Source organism: Lingula anatina, chromosome 2, assembly GCF_051362555.1.
Source record: "Lingula anatina isolate TDL-2025a chromosome 2, LinAna3.0, whole genome shotgun sequence".
In the NCBI taxonomy this organism is placed as follows: domain Eukaryota; kingdom Metazoa; phylum Brachiopoda; class Lingulata; order Lingulida; family Lingulidae; genus Lingula; species Lingula anatina.
Window position 1 is genome coordinate 33,657,910 of NC_141768.1, and position 19,849 is coordinate 33,677,758.

A 19,849-nucleotide genomic window follows, 5' to 3' on the forward strand; every position below is an offset into this window, starting at 1 on the left:
GATGCAATATTACATAATGTTTAACAGCATAATGACCATCAATTTAAATAATAAAATATTAGTATTATGGATATTCAGAAAATATGACTAGCAAAGGTCTTCAGGCCCATGGAACTTCAAAGTCACAACTTGAAAATGCCAAAATGTGAACCAAGACAGCACTGTTCTTTTTTTTTTTTCCATTTTTAACAATTTTTAACATAAAACAAAATTAACAGTTTACTGCCGTTTTTATTTGATCAACTAAGAAAATTGATGAGATGGGAAAAATATCAATAGAGCAGTGTTAAATGTCCAATTTCTTCCATTCTGAGATTCTGAACATAGTGAATGATTGAATCTGACAAACTGCAATGTTATGAGTTTATTTCCATTTTTGAAGCTTTATTACACAATACACGATAGCAAGTTTACCATCATTTTTACAAAATCAACTAACAATGTTGTAAAGATTCAGGAAATGTCAAACAAACACTTTTACGTATCTTATTAGTTCAATAATGAGACTGTTAACATGCCTAACAATTGAATCTGAGGAAATGTAAAAAAACAGCATAACTTCTAAAATAATGGCCCGATTATGCTGATTTCCGAACTCATCCTACGTTTTAGTAAGATTGACTAGTCCCGTGAGTATAATGACAATTGGCCCATCTGTTAATCTTATATTGTGTTATCAGAATTGCATATATGCTGAAAAAGTGAAAAAACAGCATAACTTCCCTTAAAAATGACGGATCATGCTGATTTTCGAACTCGAACTGCGTATTATAAATATTCATCAGTTCTGTAAGTTTCAAGCCAAAAGGTAGAATGGTTTTTCACTTACTGTGTTATCGGTGTTATAATAATGCTAAAAAAAGTGAAAAAACAGCATCACTTCCCTAAAAATGGCCCGATCATGCTGATTTTGACCTTGACCTACGTATTATGAATATTCATCAGTTCTGTAAATTTGAATACAAAATGTAAAACGGTATTCCACTTATCGTGTTATCGCTGAGTGCACAGCGACGGCGACGCCCTACATCGACGGCGACGACAGACGCAGGTGACGGCTATATTGTCTGTGTCTGTACATAATAAAGCCATGTGTACAATTTTGTACAAATATTATTATTACTACTATTATTATTATTTTTTTGTTATTATTATTATTTGTTTTTTTTTGCAGTTTCAGTTGCCATTTTTCGTTACATTTGTGATCGTGATGAATTTGAAGATTGACCAATTTCATTGTCAAGTAGTAAGTTTTTCAAGGCACAGAAAAGGATTGCTTCTTCTAATAAGCCCAGTATGCAGTCCAGAAAAGAATCATTTTTCACTACAGCTACTAGAATACCTCCAACAGAGCAGTAGGTGGGCCACTTCTAGACTTGCCTGATAACCTTGTGACAATTACCAACATGGAGTCTAGTTGCACACTAAAAATGCACATTAGAAATTGAAATCATGTTTGTGTATAATGCCAACATTAATGCTATAGATGAATTACAGTGCTTTATTATGCTCCAACTCAATGGGGTTATTCATATCATGTTAATACAGCTAGATTAAAAGTTTTAATAGCAGCTGTATTGGAATATTTTTGTTGTTTTTTTTTATTTATTATTATTTTTTACTTTTCAAACACTGGCATCTTCAAGATGTGACATTTAACTCCCATCCACCTGAAGGCCTGTACATTTTCAGATTACTTGCAATGTGTTGAAATAGAATAGTGCAAAATGTTGGTCTTAAAATTGTTTTTGTGTAATAATTGTATAATGCATATGCTGATGTAACCTGGGAATAAAGTGAAATATAAATGCTGTCTTTCTTTGACTGTTATTAAGACCTGTTGGTCCAGTGTTGGGTACAACAGTATAAACTTGGATCTTGGTTTCCACCTAATGTTGTTAAGGCATGCTTAAGTTTTTCTTACAATATCGTATACATTGACTTACACATTTAGTCTGTTTTATAATTTAATTTTGCCTTTTAATGCTGTCCACGGTCTTCCTTCATGTATGTTAGCATAAAAACTGATGAGTGGTGGTATTTTTCGACTTTCAAAAATTGCTAATTGAAATAAAAAAAATGCTAACAGAAATTTGTACCCTTTAGCAAATGTTGCTTATCAAAAAATAATGACTAGAGTGAGCACAGGGGGTACAGACACTACATTAGGGGTACGGACACTACATTTGGCACCAAATTCTTGCATATCTTTTCATAATAAGGGGTAATGTGCCATTTTCTTCCTGAAAAATAAATGTCAGTGTGGACATACATAAAATAATAAAATCAGACAGAATATGCTGTGATTCCTAAATAAAACAGATGGGGGGGGGGGGGGGGGGGGGGGGGTACGGACACTACAAAAATTAGGAGACACCAAGGGGCTCATGATTATAAATACCGTAGCATTATTAATAATGGTTACATATGCACATCTCCTTTATTATGTTTAAGTCATAACATGGTAATAAATTCATCTTATTATCACGTAGGTGATTTCAAAGTAATATTTGGTCTTATCAAACATGTTTTTCATTGCGTTAACAAAAATAAGTAAAATGTGTACAAAAGCCTGTTTCAGCAAAATGGTTAAAATAAATTATTTCTCAGAACATTTCTTTGGAAGAACCTCCTAGAAGAGAAGACATATGTTGTGGGAATTATATACCAATATCATATTCACCATAAATCATTGACATATATATTTAGAGAGAGAGAGAGAGAGAGAGAGCTAGTGCATCATATTTATGACCTTAATTGCAAATGACCCATCATAACAGCTAAAAATAGGTACTTTTTGAACACATAATTGTCTATATTTTTTGTAAATGATTATTATAATTCTTTTTTATTTTGCTCCTATGAACAGTGTCTTTGATATCAGTCTATCAGCAATCTCTAATCAAAAATTGTTAATTTATCAGACACTTGTAACATTAACCACATTTAATTGTTCACCCTGATTATGAAACAGCCGTACTGTCAATGCTGATACAAAAGTACATTATGCTTAACTGCAAATCCAACATCAAACTTGTAATATATATATAATGTGTAACAACCATAAGGCTTCAGGACCATGAGAGTTCAAGCGCACACTTTGAAAATACCAAAATGAGAAAAAGGCAGCAAAGCTGTCAAATGTACAGACAAAAACCAGAAAATAAAAACGCAGGAAATAGGATACTGTCAATTCTAATGTATTACGCTTACTGTAACTGCATAGCCAACATCAAATTCTTATTCTGCATGACATTGGATTAGGATGAAAGTAAAATGTGTATCAAGCATTAGACTAAGTTCCCATACCAAGATCAATCTAACAGGATCAATCCAACTCCAAGGGGTTTCAGTTTGAGAGTCTTAGGATTCTGGCAACCCAGTTTCAGTAGGCGTGACAGACAACTAAGCCACTTACATTGACTGCAATTTAGCGAGAATTCCCATGGAGATAGATCGATCCACAGTTAGCGTGATAGGGTCTGGAAATAGTCCCTAAGGTGTCAGGCTGATAAGAGTTAAACTTTGGAAATGCCAGAATGAGGTATAGTGAAAATTACACACAAAAAAAAAATTGCTTAAACTCACACTGGTTTTCAAACACAAGCTGCACTTATGTCTTATGAAACTTTTCAGTAAGTTTCAGTATCGTAAGTAACATGGTTTTCCCTTAATCGCTATCCTGGCAGCAAAAATAGGGTTTTCTTCAACTTTCATGCAATAAAACATAATACTTAACAGCATAATGACCATCAAATTTAAAAAAAATAAAAGTATCATGAATATTCAGAAAATGTGATTTGGGAAGGTCTTCAAGGCCATGGAAGTTCAGAGTCACACTTTCAAAATGCCAAAATGTAAACAAGAGATAACTGTACTGAAATGATTTTCTTTCCATTTTCAACACCTTTTTTAAAACAAAATGATCAATAAACTGTCATTTTTTAATTTTAAACTAGGAAAATTGTTGACATAGGAAAAATATCAATAGAACAATTTTCAATGTCCAATTTGCTCCATTTGCAGATGCTGAACATAGTGAATGATTAAATCTGACAAACTGCAATGATGAGTTCCTTTCCATTTATGATACTTTATTATACAATGCACAATATTATAACAGGTTAACCGTCATTTTTATATAATCAACAATATTGTTAAGAAGCAGAAAATGTCAAAACAACACTTTAACATATCTTATTAGTTCCATAATGAGACTGTTAACATGCCTAAGAATTAAATCTGAAGAAATAACAATTATATACAAAAATACAGAAAATGCACAGCACTTCTGGTGGATGGGAGTAAAAAATCACATCTTGAAGATGCTAGTATTTGAAAAATAATTTTAAAAAAATTTTAAATAAAACGTAAAAAATCCCAATAAAGCTGCTATTCAAACTTTTAATCTAGCTGTATTAACTTGATATTAATAACCCCACCAAGTTTGAGAAAAATAAAGCACTGTTATTCATCTATAGCATGTTGGCATAACACATTCTTTTTGTTGTAAATTTATTTGCAATGTTTAACACCATTTATCTGCACAATTATCACCAAATCCTAATGTTGTGACACAGTTAAGAGAGCTAAACCTATGGGACTTTACAGGGAAATCTCAAGGAGTGTTTTATGTAATCTCATTTAATAGCCAATTGAAAATTAATGAGTAGGCAAGTGACTTAATAGACCTTAATTTAATTAGTGATCACCCAAGGGACAATTTTATAGACTGCCATCCGTACAGTACCATTATATAGCACAAAGGTGTTGCATTCATGCTGGAAAAAGTGAAAAAACAGCATTACTTCCCGAAAAATGACCCAATCATGCTGATTTTCAAACTTGACCTGCGTATTATGAATATTCATCAGTTCTGTAAGTTTGAAACCAAAAGGTAAAATGGTTTTCCACTTATCGTGTTATCGGTGCTGCATATATGCTGAAAAAAGTGAAAAAACAGCATAACTACCCTAAAAATGACCCGATCATGCTGATTTTCGAACTTGACCTGCGTAATATGAATATTTATCAGTTCTGCAAGTTTCAAGGGAAAAGGTAAAATGGTTTTCCACTTATCGTGTTATCGGTGCTGTATATATGCTGAAACAAGACAGCACTGTTCTGCAATGGGTTTACTTCCATTTTTAAAACACTTTTTTAACATAAAACAAAATAAACAGTTTTCTACCATTTGTATATGATCAACTAAGAAAATTGATGAGATGGGAAAAATATCAATAGAACAGTGTTAAATGTCCAATTTCCTCCATTCTGAGATAATGAATATAGTAGATGTTTGAATCTGACAAACTGCAATGCTATTTGTTTATTTCCATTTTTGACACTTTATAACATAATACACAATAAAAAGTTTACCATCATTTTTACATAATCAACTAACAATGTTATTAAGATGCAGGAAATGTCAAACAAACACTTTTATGTATCTTATTAGTTCAATAATGAGGCTGTTAACATGCCTCACAATTGAATCTGAGGAAATGTGAAAAAACAGCATAACTTCTAAAATAATGGCCCGATTATGCTGATTTTCGAACTCAACCTGCATTTTAGTTAGTTTGACTACTCCTGTGAGTATAATGACAATTGGCCTATCTGTTTTTCTTATATTGTGTTATTAGCGTTGCATATATGTTGAAAGAAGTGAAAAAACAGCATAACTTCCCAAAAAATGGCCCGATCATGCTGATTTTCGAACTTTACCTGCGTATTATGAATATTCATCAGTTCTGTAAGTTTCAAGCCAAAAGGTAAAAAGGTTTTCCATTTATGGTGTTATCGGTGCTGCATATATGCTGAAAAAAGAGAAAAAATAGCTTAAATTCACTAAAAATGACCCAATCACGCTGATTTTCGAACTTGACCTGCGTATTATGAATATTCATCAGTTCTGTAAGTTTCATGCCAAAAGGTAAAATGGTTTTCTACTTATCGTGTTATCCGTGCTGCATATATGCTGAAAAAGTGAAAAAACAGCATAAATTCCCTGTAAGTGACCCGATCATGCTGATTTTCGAACTTGACCTGCGTATTATGAATATTCATCAGTTCTGTAAGTTTCAAGCCAAAAGGTAAAATGGTTTTCCACTTATCGTGTTATCGGTGCTGCATATATGCTGAAAAAAGTGAAAAAACAGCATAAATTCCCTATAAGTGACCCAATCATGCTGATTTTCAAACTTGACCTGCGTATTATGAATATTCATCAGTTCTGTAAGTTTCAAGCCAAAAGAAAAAACAGTTTTCATTTATCATGTTATCGGAGTTGCATATATGCTGAAAATCTACAGAAAAAAAGAAAAATAAAAAGTATAACTTTTGTGAAAATGGTCCGTCCAAGCTGATTTTCTGACTTGACCTGCGTATTATGAATATTCATCAGTTCCCAAAGTTTCAAGCCAAAAAGTAAAACGGTTTTCCACTTATTGTGTTCTCAGTGTTGCATATATGGTGAAAAAGTGAAAAAACAAGTAATTTTTTAAAAAAATGGCCAGATCATGCTGATTTTCGAACTTGACCTGCATATTATGAATATTTATCAGTTCTGTGAGTTTCAAACCAAAAGGTAAATGGTTTTCCACTTATCATGTTATAGGTGCTGCATATATGCTGAAAAAAGTGGAAAAAAACGCATAAATTCTCTAAAAATGACCCGATCATGCTGATTTTCAAACTTGACTTGCTTATTATAAATATTTATCAGTTCTGTAAGTTTAAAGCTAAAAGGTACAATGGTTTTTCCACTTATCGTGTTATTGGTGCTGCATATATGCTGAAAAAATTGAAATAAAAACAGCATAAATTCCCTAAAAGTGACCCGATCATGCTGATTTTTTAACTTGACCTGCGTATTAAGAATTTTCATCAGTTCTGTAAGTTTCCAAGCCAAAAGGTAAAATGGTTTTCCACTTATTGTGTTATCGGTGCTGCATATATGTAGAAAAAAGTGAAAAAACAGCATAAATTCCCTAAAAATGACCCGATCATGCTGATTTTCGAACTTGACCTGCGTATTAAGAATTTTCATCAGTTCTGTAAGTTTCAAGCCAAAGGGTAACATGGTTTTCCTTTTATTGTGTTATCGGTGCTGCATATATGCTGAAAAAGTGAAAAAACAAGTAATTTTTTAAAAAATGGCCAGATCATGCTGATTTTCGAACTTGACCTGCATATTAAATATGGTCATCATAGGAGCAGTGCCCTAAATAGGGGTTTCTTCAAATTTTGATGCAACGTTACATAATGTTTAACAGCATAATAACCATCAAATGTTATTAATAAAATATTAGTAACATGGACATTCAGAAAACATGACAAGCAAAGGTCTTCAGGCCCATGGAACTTCAAAGTCACATCTTGAAAATGCCAAAATGTAAACAAGACAGCTCTGTCCTGAAATGGGTTTATTTCCATTTTTAACACTTTTTTAACATAAAACAAAATAAACATTTTACTGCCATTTTTATATGACCAACTAAGAAAATTGATGAGATGGGAAAAGTATCAATAGAACAGTGTTAAATGTCCAATTTCCTCCATTCTGAGATTCTGAACATAGTGGATGATTGAATCTGACAAACTGCAATGATATGAGTTTATTTCCATTTTTGACACTTTATTACACAATACATGATAACAAGTTTACCATGTTTTTTTACATAATCAACTAACAATGTTGTAAAGATTCAGGAAATATCAAACAAACACTTTTACACATCTAATTAGTTCAATAATGAGACTGTTAACATGCCTGATAATTGAATCTGAGGAAATGTGAAAAAACAGTATAACTTCTAAAATAATGGCCCGATTATGCTGATTTTCAAACTCAACCTGCGTTTTAGTAAGATTGACCACTCCTGTGAATATAATGCCAATTGGCCAATTCGTTTTTCTTATATTGTGTTATCAGTGTTGCATTTATATTGAAAAGTGAAAAAACAGCATAAATTCCCTAAAAATGGCCCAATCATGCTGATTTTCGAACTTGACCTGCGTATTAAGAATTTTCATCAGTTCTGTAAGTTTCAAGCCAAAAGGTAAAATGGTTTTCCACTTACTGTGTTATTGGTGCTGCATATATGCTGAAAAAGTGAAAAAACAGCATAAATTCCCTAAGAGTGACCCGATCATGCTGATTTTCGAACTTGACCTGCGTATTATGAATATTCATCAGTTCTGCAAGTTTCAAATCAAAAGGCAAAATGGATTTCCACTTATCGTGTTATCGGTAAAAGTGCACGGCGACGGCGACGGCGGCAACGACGGCGATGACAGATGCAGATGATGGCTATATGTACAGACACATCTATGTCTGTACATAAAAATGAAAATTTATGAAATTGCATTAATGCAATAATAAACGATAAATCAATTCAGCGGGCTTTCTAATTTGAGCTGCATGTCAAGCCTAAAATTATTCTTGTAAGTTTAAAATAATAAGTAACAGTTTTCTTTCATAACGATTGCAGTAGCAGTGCACAGAGAATATTTGTGTCAATTTTGATGTAACATTACATAATAAATTACAGAGTAATTATAAGCAATTGACTTTAAATAACATGGACATGTAAAAAAATTGATTACCATTCAGCTTTATGCCCGTGGGAGTTCTGAGTTCCACAATGAATATGCCAATACGATAAAAAAGAATGTTTCACTAAAATCTATAAGTTGCAGTAAAAGAAGTCAATTAGACTGCTTTTCCAATTCAGGCTGCATTTTAGTCCTGTGTTTCTTTTTTGTAAGTTTGACAATCATAAGTAACAGTTTTTTATAAGGGACATTATGGCAGCAGAGCCCAAAATTGGGTTTTCTTCAATTTAGATGAAATATTACATAATGCTTAACAGCTTTATGACCATCAATTTATAATAATAAAATATTAGTGGCATGGATATTCAGCAAATGTGAATGGCAAAGGTCTTCAAGCCCATGGAGGTTAAAAGGCACACCTTGAAAATACCAATATACGAAAAAACAAATTTCCACAAAAAAATGTATAACTTCCAGAAAAATTAACTAAACAGACTGCTTTTCCAAAGGAAGCTGCATTTAAGGCCAATGTTTCTTTCCTGCAAATTTGAGAAGAGTGAGTGACATGGTTTTCCTTTAAGGGGCACTATGGCGGCAGTGCCTAGAATAGAGTTTTCTTCAATTTTGATGCAATATTGCATAATGCGCTTAACAGCATAATGACTATCAATTTTTAATGTTAAATATTAGTATCATGAATATTCAGAAAATGTTACTAGTGAAGGTCTTCAGGACTATGGAACTTCAAAGTCACACCTTGAAATAGCCAAAATGTAAACAAGACAGAACTGTACTGAAATGGGTTTATTTCCATTTTAACACTTTTTTCTTACATAAAACAATTAATTTACTATACTTTTTCAACGATCAACTAGGAAAAATTGTTGAGATGTAGAAAATATCAATAGAACAATGTTAAATGTCCAATTTGCTCCATTCTGTGATTCTGAACATAGTAAATGATTAAATCTGACTGCACGCGGTGATGTATAAGTTTTGCATCACATGCTTATGGTTTATTAGTTGTCCACTGATCATGTGATGGAGAGCATAGGCTCTCCATTGGCCAGTGCATTGAAAACTATTCACTGTACTTTACTACATATACTGTATGCTCCGTAATTCTTATGACAGTCTAGCCCTTTAGTTGAGCAAGGTCGTATGAGATATACGTCCTTGGTTTGAGTATAGCCAGGGGATGGGTCAATATTAAGTAAGTTAAACATTTTTTCTTTTATAATGTACAACTTAAATTAACATAATTATTTATGTATAAATTTCTTTATAAGTGTAAATTTATTAATGTATCTTTATATTAAAGTGGCTTATTTTGTTATTTTCTTTTTCTTTTTAGGCCACCACACAAAATGCACAAATAAATATAATAAAGCACAAATGGTCATCGCTTGTTCTGTTTATTCTGTGAAAATGTGTGTGTGCTGATGATCAAATTTCAATCCCAGCGGCTATGCGCAACAGCGGCACAATAACCTGTGATCAATGACAGCACAAGTGGTACAGGTCAACGCCTGCATACATATCGTCTGTTCATTTCTGGTAGCACCGAGTCCGCAACAACGACACCACGAGTAGTACGGGTCATCGTCTTCGTACGTATCGTCTGTTCGTTTCTTGTCAGGGGCGGATTTAGGCTGTCTTCTGGGTCTTCTGGAAGACGGTCAGATTTTTAAGTTTACATTGACGGGTATCTAATTTTTTCTGTCGGAAGACGGTCAAAAATGGGGGATGGCGCAACAAAGATAATTTGGAAGACTGTCAGAAAATATCTCTGGATCCGCCACTGCTTGTAGCACCAAATCAGCAACAACAATAGTGAAACTGGTACGGGTCAGCGCCTGCGTATGTCGTTCGATGACAGAAGTGCGACAGATCCTCATTTACTATATTTCAATCGTTTGGCGTCCATGGACGAGTCAACGGTCAAGTCCAATGAAGACAGGGTTCTCCCCAGGATTTGAAAATAGCCCTTATTTTATTTTACGCAAGAGTACCGAAGCTCGCGAAGCGAGGCACAAAGGGGGGGGTTCGGGGATGTGCCCTCCAGAGGAAAAACTTTCATTATTTCATGCAAAAAGGGTGCAATTTCATGCAATCTGAAGCTGTCATTAAATCGTTATAACATAGCCCACTTGCAGGACCAAATTTTGCAGGAAAATCAGGGCTAGACACTAACTTTTATGAGCACCTGTCCGAATTTCAATCCAACCTGTCCAACAAAACTAATATTTTTTCTATTCATACCACTGAACTTTGTAAATAAATACAGACTTGACATTTAATATGGAATATTTTCTCCAAATCACATTTAAACAGTTTTTTCCTATTTTGCTGACTGATAAATGAAAATAAGGATTAAAATCGTGTTTTTAAAAATTTTGATAATCTGTTCGATGTCATTGTGACATCAGTTCATTAACTGAATTCGCCAGTGAAGCAAACAAAAATGCATTGCCTATTTTGAGTCATGCGAAAGCCATTGAAAGCGATATTTTTGATCTCCATATTTTCCGAAATTATCATCTTTAAAAGAGTTACATGCCCCACAAAGGCCCCTCATGTTAGTGTTTAATCACAGCAATGGTCGCTGTTACGCTGGACCTCATCTTGCTGCTACCAGAGCTTTCAAGTGGCAAGGCATTCCTTAGGTTTGGTTTTATCTGGAATAAAATTCCAGGCACCGGTTAAAACTTGTCCAAATTGGTTCAGTTTTGTCGCAGGACATGCAGGCCGTTAATTCGGAGAGTAATGACCTACCCACACATGGTGTATGTGATTAAAATATGGCGATTTTGATGACCAGGGTAGCTGCTCATTCCCTTGGTTCTGTAAGTTATCTGCTATTAAAAGTGCTCTGTGTGAATTGGTAATCCCATCGTGCAACCTAAAATTGTTCCTAAGGTGCCCCCTATCAAATGATGGCCAAGTGGTTCCCAGAGTATTCCTTTATTTGATCTGGTTTAGGTTTTCATCTATGACTTCCATTAGTGTTTTGGCACCAATGTGGTATCTACTCCAAATAGTGACGCTGTCAATGACCCTAGTCACTTAATGTGTGTCACACGCCTTGTCATAGGCCTCTTCAGGATGTCTGTAAACTCTGTTTTGACCAGTTTAGCAGTATGGGTTAAATCAGACCTCAATAAAGAAAGCCACGCAGTTTCAGTGTTCTATCCAGAAACGGACATGGTCCCCAATTCATTAGAGAAACAGACTACGCTGTTTTGCTGTTTACAGTGACTTCCTCAGAGGTTGCCTGATATCCTAACCTGCTGAAACAATTTTTGTGTTCGCTAAGAGCCTTGAAAAACGCATTTTGGTAACAATTTGCCCCTCATCCAAAACGTACTAGGTGGTTTTGGTTTAATTGCAGCAGCATATCCTGAAGAACAATGAGTCCTGTACTTTGGTGGTAAGATGTCGATACCTTGGGCGTGGTCTCTGTGAAGGTGCATCAGTCTGGGTATAACTCAATAAAACTATGCAGACCATTCCGTTTGACACAATAATCTGTCTGGCAATGTCTGTCTTTTTCGCGCTATTCTGGCACAGCTTACACAATTCATAAAACAGTGCTTAGCTCATTTTACGCACTGTAAAACCGACCACTTGCATGCAAAATTTCAAATTCTTCCATACAGTAGTTGCCGACATATGGTTATTTTTTGACAGAACCATGCTTCATCAAAGCCAAGCTTTGACCAGCCCAAAGGAGCCCTAGCCAATTAAATCACTGCATATTACTCAATACAACAGTGAAACAGACTTGGTAGTCAGTTAATATATAGCGCCACACCTGACTTCATACGTCTCCAGTCAGATATCTTATGTGAGATCTGATTTTAAAAAAAAAGAACACATTTTTACCTACCAGTAGATATACCTTTAAGACTGAAATATTCCATATTAAATGTCAAGTCTGTATGTGTAGTCATACATTTAATGCATTTATTGCCAAGACATTCAATTAAATGAGCCGGAAAATGCACCTTTAAGTGGATTTATTTTCAGATAAAAAGTTGTTTTTTCATACTTGTGAACTCCTGAAGATTTAATCTTGCATATAAGTCTGATTTAACATTATAAAGTTTCAATCAGGGCTTCTCCTAGGATTTTGGGTACAGGGTCTACTAATTGTAAATCTGCAATTTGATAACAAATTCACATGAAGTTTAACCAAAGCAAAAAATAAACACCCTGAGCGGCAGGTGGGGAGGGGGTACTGTTAGATTAATTTTATTAAAATATTCATAATTTATAATATTTGAATAAAGTTCAATTAAAGAATATTCATCTTATAATACTTTACTTATATTTATGTTAACTATTCAACTTTTTAGGGGTTATCATATGTTTGATTTTCTTAAATATATGAGTTAAATCAAATCAGTATAAAAAAGTTCCCCTTTTTATTTAAATTCTCATATTTGTTATTACTAATTTCTTCCTTACATCAATATCACACTGGTATATGACAGCAATGATAATTTATCATATTCCAGCACTAAATTTTTAACTGTAAATGATATAGGTGATGATAAAGTCATTAAAGAAAACATCATACAAAATTTCAGGTTATATTTTGGCAAATAAACAATATTTCAACAAGATCTTTAGTCCCAAAGATTTCACGTTCTATTAACCCATTGTAGCCCTCGTCATCAAAACAAACGGCACCCATACTGGAGGGAGACCGGAATCGTCTGCTGCGCCTGATCATGTCTACACGTACAATTTAGTATTTTATTTCTGTGTTTTCTTTGATATTAAACCGAGTAAAATGATGAATTACTGCAGGGTATATGATAGAGAGAAGATAACTAACTTAAAGGATTTGCTTCATACCGTCAGAATGGCTTCAACGGAACATATTCTTCAGAAAACATGCCCAACTAACGATATCTTTATCCAAATACACAAATTAAAAGCTCATTTTGTAAATTTTTGGCTTTAAAAAACGTCCTATTTGCTCGGCCTGGGAATTAATGAGCTACGTGGTCATATGGTCCGATGACGACAATCGAGCCACTGGAGAACAGAGCGTGCTTAGCTGTCAAACTGAGCTGCATTGTCTACCTGTAAGATGACTTCTCTGGCTTCTGATAAAAGTTTATACTCATTCAAAGTTCTTACCCGAGGGATCTAAATCCTCATGAAGCTGTGTAAAACCATTCCCATCTAGTCAATTCTTTAACAAGCATTTAATTATGGTTATCCCAAGTTGTATAAAACACTGCATTTGAATGAGTAAAGGGTACTGTGGATTATTGCATATGAGGGCCATATTATTTGTGAAATTCAATTAATTTTATTAAACCGCTGACACTCCGTCTTGGATACTTTTCTTAAACTGAGGTAAACGATGCCCGTTACCTTTACAAGTCCCATCTTAATCATCCATCTAACTGGAACTTCCTTTACCTCTTAATTAGAGGGTTAAATGGCTGGCGATATTTATCTCAGGTAAAAATCTACCTGTGCTTTAGTTTCAAAGAGCAGCTCCTGCAGACCTGGGGGTACTAGATAAAATCTGAACACTGGGTTTATTGAGGAGCTAGAGAAACAAAGGAAGAATTTTTCCTGCACAGCTTCATAGGAATTTTACCACGGACTTGATCCAGCTTAGACCTTCTAATTAACAGGGTGACATGGGCAATTTTCATATACAAAATAAACAAATAATAAAACTATATTTCAGTTAGCCTCCTCTTAAATAAATATACCGTTCTGGATAAATTAGAACATTTATTAAATCGACAGAAAATTTTTGACTTAAATGATTATTTTATTATTAATGGAAATTCAGCTACTATATGGGGCACATTTGCTGAGATTACGCTGTTCTTGATGTTTTGCGTTAGTCTACATTTTGCTGTGCGTGCTTGGAATTTTTAAATTTTTTATACTCACGTATGTAAAACTGCACATTTAGTAAACATTCAAGTAATGATTTTTCCCATGCTACTTATAGCAAACAATGCTCTTTTACCTTGATCTGCTACATGTTTTTGGGTTTGACAAAGCATACAAATTTGCAAAAAGTTTTGTGTACAGACGCAGAACTTGTATTTCAAGGTATAAAATGATAAGTCTTTTAAATTATTTTATACTTCAGATACATGTAAAATAACATTCAGAAACAAATCCTCAAAGCATAAACGAATTAGGATTACGAACCATTTTAGTACATAAGTTCCTATTTTTTTCTTTAATATACCGCTCTTTTTTCTGTTTGTTCTTCAACACGTTTTCTTCCACGGAAGTAATGCCTGGGCATACGCATGCTTCAAGTTACCCTGAGAGCAATTACTTTTATTAATGTTCGCGACGGTGTTTGAACTCAATTGTTTAAATATTGATATTAAACGTCATTTACAAATACCAATAAAATCACCCCATGAAATAAATGAGATATTTTGAAAAATATGAAAGCCCACCAAGACGATTTAGATACCTGTTATTACCTGGGTTGGGAAGTGCAGCGGTGCATAATTAACAGTGTAGAACTTACATAATGGCTATGTGATAACATCTCAAACAATTATGGTAGAGTGTTGCATTGCAGTGGTTATGCAGAGGTAAACTAGCCAATCATATTTATTGGACTTGTAGCATTGGGTCATTTGCATAACTGGCACTATAATAAAGAGCTGCACAGGTAAATGTTGATAATTGCATATGAGGTCCATGTTATTTGTGAAATTCAATTTATTTTATTAAACCGCTGACACTCCGTCTTGCATACTTTTATTAAACTGAGGTAAACAATGCCCGTTACCTTTACAAGTCCTATCTTAATCATCCATCTAACTGGAACTTCCTTTACCTCTTAATTAGAGGGTTAAATGGCATTCAGTTTGTCTTGCTTGTATTGAACGTACTCTCTATCTAAGCTTTACTCCAGTTATCTCAGGTAAAAATCTACCTGTGTGTTAGTTACAAAGCGCAGCTCCCGTAGACCTGGGGGTACTAGATAAAATCTGAACACCAGGTTTATCGAGGAGCTAGAGAAAGAAAGGAAGAATTTTTCCTGCACAACTTCATAGGAATTTTAACATGGACTTGATCCAGCTTAGACCTCCAAACTAACAGGGTGACATGGGCAATTTTCACAAATAAATCATAAAACTATATTTCAGTTAACCGCCTTTAAAATAAATATACCGTTCTGGGTAAATTAAAATAGTTATTAAATCGCGAGAATATTTTTGACTTAAATGATGATTTTATTATTAATGGAAATTGAGCTACTATATGAGGTACATTTGCTGTGATTACGCTGTCCTTCATGCTTTGCGTAAGTCTACATTTTGCTGTATGTGCTTGTAATTTTTTTAAATATGTGCGTACAATTTTTGCAGGTCTGGTTACCCCCCTGTTATGTGATGAGAGTATAAATTTGGCAATTAGTTCCTTAGCTTATTTTAATAGAATTGCAGTGTAAAATTTTCAACAAGATGTTGGCAAAATAGCCCATTACTCTTTGTAGGTATTTCCCCCGTCAAAGTTTGTCTAAAATTATCTTTCAATCTTTACTCTTTCAAAGACAGTATAAAGTTACCTGACATATTTTCGTGTAAACTTAATGACAAGCCAAGTATCTCCAGTTCATTCCGTACTCAATTTTACCCAAGCAAATTTTTTTCTTGAGTAGATCTTTATAGCACGGTGTTATAAGCTTACAAATTTGCAAAAAAAAAAATTGCGTACTGACGCAGAATTTGCGTTTCAAGTTATAAAATAATCAATCTTTTAAATTATTTAATATTTCAGATGAAATAATCTTCAGAAACAAATCCTCAAAACATAAACGAATTAGGATAACAAACCATTTTATTACAGCAGTTCCCATTTTTTCTTTAATATAACGCTCTTTTTCCTGTTTTTCCTCAACACGTTTTCTTCCACGGAAGCTTCAAGATACCCTGAGAGCAATTTCTTTTATTAATGTTTGCGACCGTGTTTGAACTTAACTGTTTAAGTATTGATATTTAATGTCATTTACAAATACCAATAAAATAACCCCATGAAATAAATGAGATATATTGAAAAATATGAAAGCCACCAAGACGAGTTTCATACCTGTTATTACCTGGCTTGGGAATTGCAGCGGTGCATAATTAACAGGTTTTATTGTTAACGAGCTCTTGGTCAACTACAATGAATTTAGAAATGCATCAGCAATTAGTAAGCTTGCCAACTGATGACAGTATCTTAAAGACTATCAGCTTTTGATATGATCTAAATCACCTGAGGTGACCGAGATCGCGAGGATCGCAACTATTGTCACCGAAGTTAGTAAGTTAGTCACGGAAGACCGTCACAGATAAAGAAAGATAGTCAAGGAGTGCTGCAATTTTGGTGAATCCCACGGCAACACACTGAGGCATAAAGAAAATTGCTCAACTCCGTTCAACACAACTTTCCAAAATTATTCTGTCTGTTTGCACCATGCAGCTTAGTTGAGTCTCATAGACCTTTATCCCAATGGTCGTCACAGTACCGCGTGACCCAGATCTGTTGCTTCATTTATGCATATTGAGGTGAGGTTTACTAAAACGCTTTTTTACTACTAATAGATTGTTTTTATAATTTTTAAATGGCGGGGATCGATTAAAACATACCTCTAGTGTATAGATTGAGTGTTGAATCTTCAAAATTCGAGAAATGGATTTTTATATGACCATTGTCCTTTAACAGTTCCCGAATTAGAGACAGATTTCAGTTTTGATATCTTATGGCCACTACTCCCGTGAAAATGCACCGATTGACCACAAACTCACGGAGATGAAAGATTACCTGAAGGGTAACACCTTCCAATAAGATTATAGGTTAGGTCTGTGTAGTTTCTGAATATCAGCGCAAATAATTTTTTTTCGTAAAAATTTTTTTTTTAATTTTGGACCCTTTGACCTTGAAATAAAGGTCAAAAGATCAAATCCAAGGGCATATTTGAAATCTCCACATATGACTTTCTGTCAGCCGTCTGTAGAAATTTTTCCCATAATTCCTTCAGTATGGTAGATAATTAGCATTTAATTTTGCCATTTTTAGACAAGGGCGCATTGCAATGAGCACCACACCTAGACCCCAGCACCGACAAAGCCCAAATTTTATGTGGAACAAGTTGAGATTATAGGTGACCTACATCCAAGAGATGGGTATGCAGGCGATAACGGTAACATGGCAGCAGAGCCGGTGTCTCATGCAAAAATGCACCAACTGACCCCAAACTCCCAAGGATGAAAGGAGTTCCTAATTGTAACCCCTCAATATAATATTAGAGCTTAGGTCTGTAGAGATTCCATAAAACTTGGCACAAACAAATTTTTTTTTAGAAAATTTTGGCCAGTTTGACCTTGAAATAAAAGTCAAACCCAATGGCATATTTGGAAAATCCACATATGACTTTTGGTCAGATTTCTGTAATTTTTCGAATAATTCCTTCAGTTTGAGAGATATTAAGCACTGAATTTTCAAAAAATTTGATAAGGGTGTGTTTCAACGAGCGTCATGCCTGGGCCAATGCACCGACTGAGACAAAAAAACAGGGGGTTCAAGTTGAGATTATACGTGACCTTAATCCAAGAGATGGGGACACAGGTCCTTGCGGTCTAGGAGGAGAAGCGGTAACGGCGACTTGTATCCCACGCCATCCTGCGGAGCCACAGGAGCTATATGAGTACTGCCAGCGTACACGTTGGTAGTAATAAATATTCAGTCAGGCTGGTTTACATGTGGTTGTACATAAAAAAGTTACAACAACAATATACCTTCACAGTCACAAGAAGTATTCAGTGACCAAACATTCAGTCCAGCTTTCTTCAATTCTTCTTCTATTACATCCACTTTCCCAATCTTTGTTCCTTTAATCGGTATATGTGCCAAGACTTTGTAATCATAGCCTTCGCTGAAATGTACAAATGAAAAAAAAAACTACTTTTTTTTTCAGTTATATTTCACTGCATTTTTCATTTGGATTAAACCCTTTCATATTATAAAATTCCATAATTAGTATTTTCTTAAATGAAATTCGATGCTGAATACCAATCTGGCAAATATTTATACACCAATTATTTGCATTGGTGATTTGACAATTCTTAAAATGGCTGCCAAAAAGGCCTACCAAAAGTTTCATCAACAACAATCAGGGATACTACAGTGTGTCATGTGTCTTTTCTTGTGTTTAGGGGTTGCAGAATCCATTCTGATGTTAATACTGTGATTGGTACATTTCAGAGTGGGTTCAGTAACCATGTGAGCTTACAGTTTACTGTCATGCCAGACTGAAGGAGATAGAATCTTTGATAATGGAGACAATGAACCACTACAACTGTCTTGGTCAGTCAAAATGAAGAGTGATAAGATCTCTCAACATCTGTTGGATAGGAATTACATGGAAGAATCAATTATCCCAACCAAAAAACGAATACTTTTAAATTATTAAGATAAGATGAATGATACACCTTTATCCTACAGGTACAAATCCAGAAGAAATTGCTATCATAAGCTGAAGCCAGCAAAAATGTTGCCAACGTAATCCCCAATACCCAAATCTACTAAAAATATTTTCCTATTCTTGAGAAAAACATTCCCAACAGAAGCATGTAGGATTTTTATATATTCACGAAACAACAGTAATGTGCTGTGAACTTTGAACAGCTTGTACTATATTTGATTGTAGACAATCACATCTCAGTCTCGGCACACAGCTGACAGAGATGTAATACCCAGCCTGGCTTTCATGGAGAAAGATGCCTTCAGCCTTAGATGCCAATGTGCAATCATTTTGGCCTCCCTGCATGACAGAGAGAGACTGTCATACCTAGCCTAGGCTTCCATGATAAAGGTAAACCTGTGCATGGCAAATAATGAAATGCAGCTGTTTTGGAGTCTCTGAATGATATAGAGACTGAAATGAAAAGCCCAGCTTTTGCAGTGAAAGCTACCTGTAAGCCGATATGTGGCCCCATAAGAGACTGTAACACCCAGCTTGGCGTCTGCAGTGAAGGCTACCTGTGCACCATAGATACTGATATTCAGCCGTTTTTACCTCTCTGCATGGCTCTGGTTAAATAAATCAAGTCTGATAGTGCAGCTCTTAAGGGACATCAGATATATATATACCCAAATATAGCTAAAAATCGTCACTTTTGGTTCTTTATGTCTTATTATTGGTTAAATGTGTATCAAAGTTTAACAGAATAAAATTTTTACATTTTGAACAAAAAATGTTTTTTCTGAGGATTCTTATGCTGCACACATCGGCCTG

At 34.5% G+C, this 19,849-nt stretch overlaps 1 protein-coding gene across 1 annotated transcript in view; it reads right to left on the reverse strand.

The window, feature by feature from the left end:
• LOC106162098 (uncharacterized) overlaps positions 1 to 19,849 on the reverse strand; it is a 189,048-nt gene that overhangs the window by 78,512 nt on the left and 90,687 nt on the right. Inside the window, exon 5 of the mRNA XM_087003117.1 lies at positions 18,351 to 18,487. Coding sequence (XP_086859243.1) covers positions 18,351 to 18,487 — 137 coding nt within the window. The remainder of the gene's footprint in view (positions 1 to 18,350; positions 18,488 to 19,849) is intronic.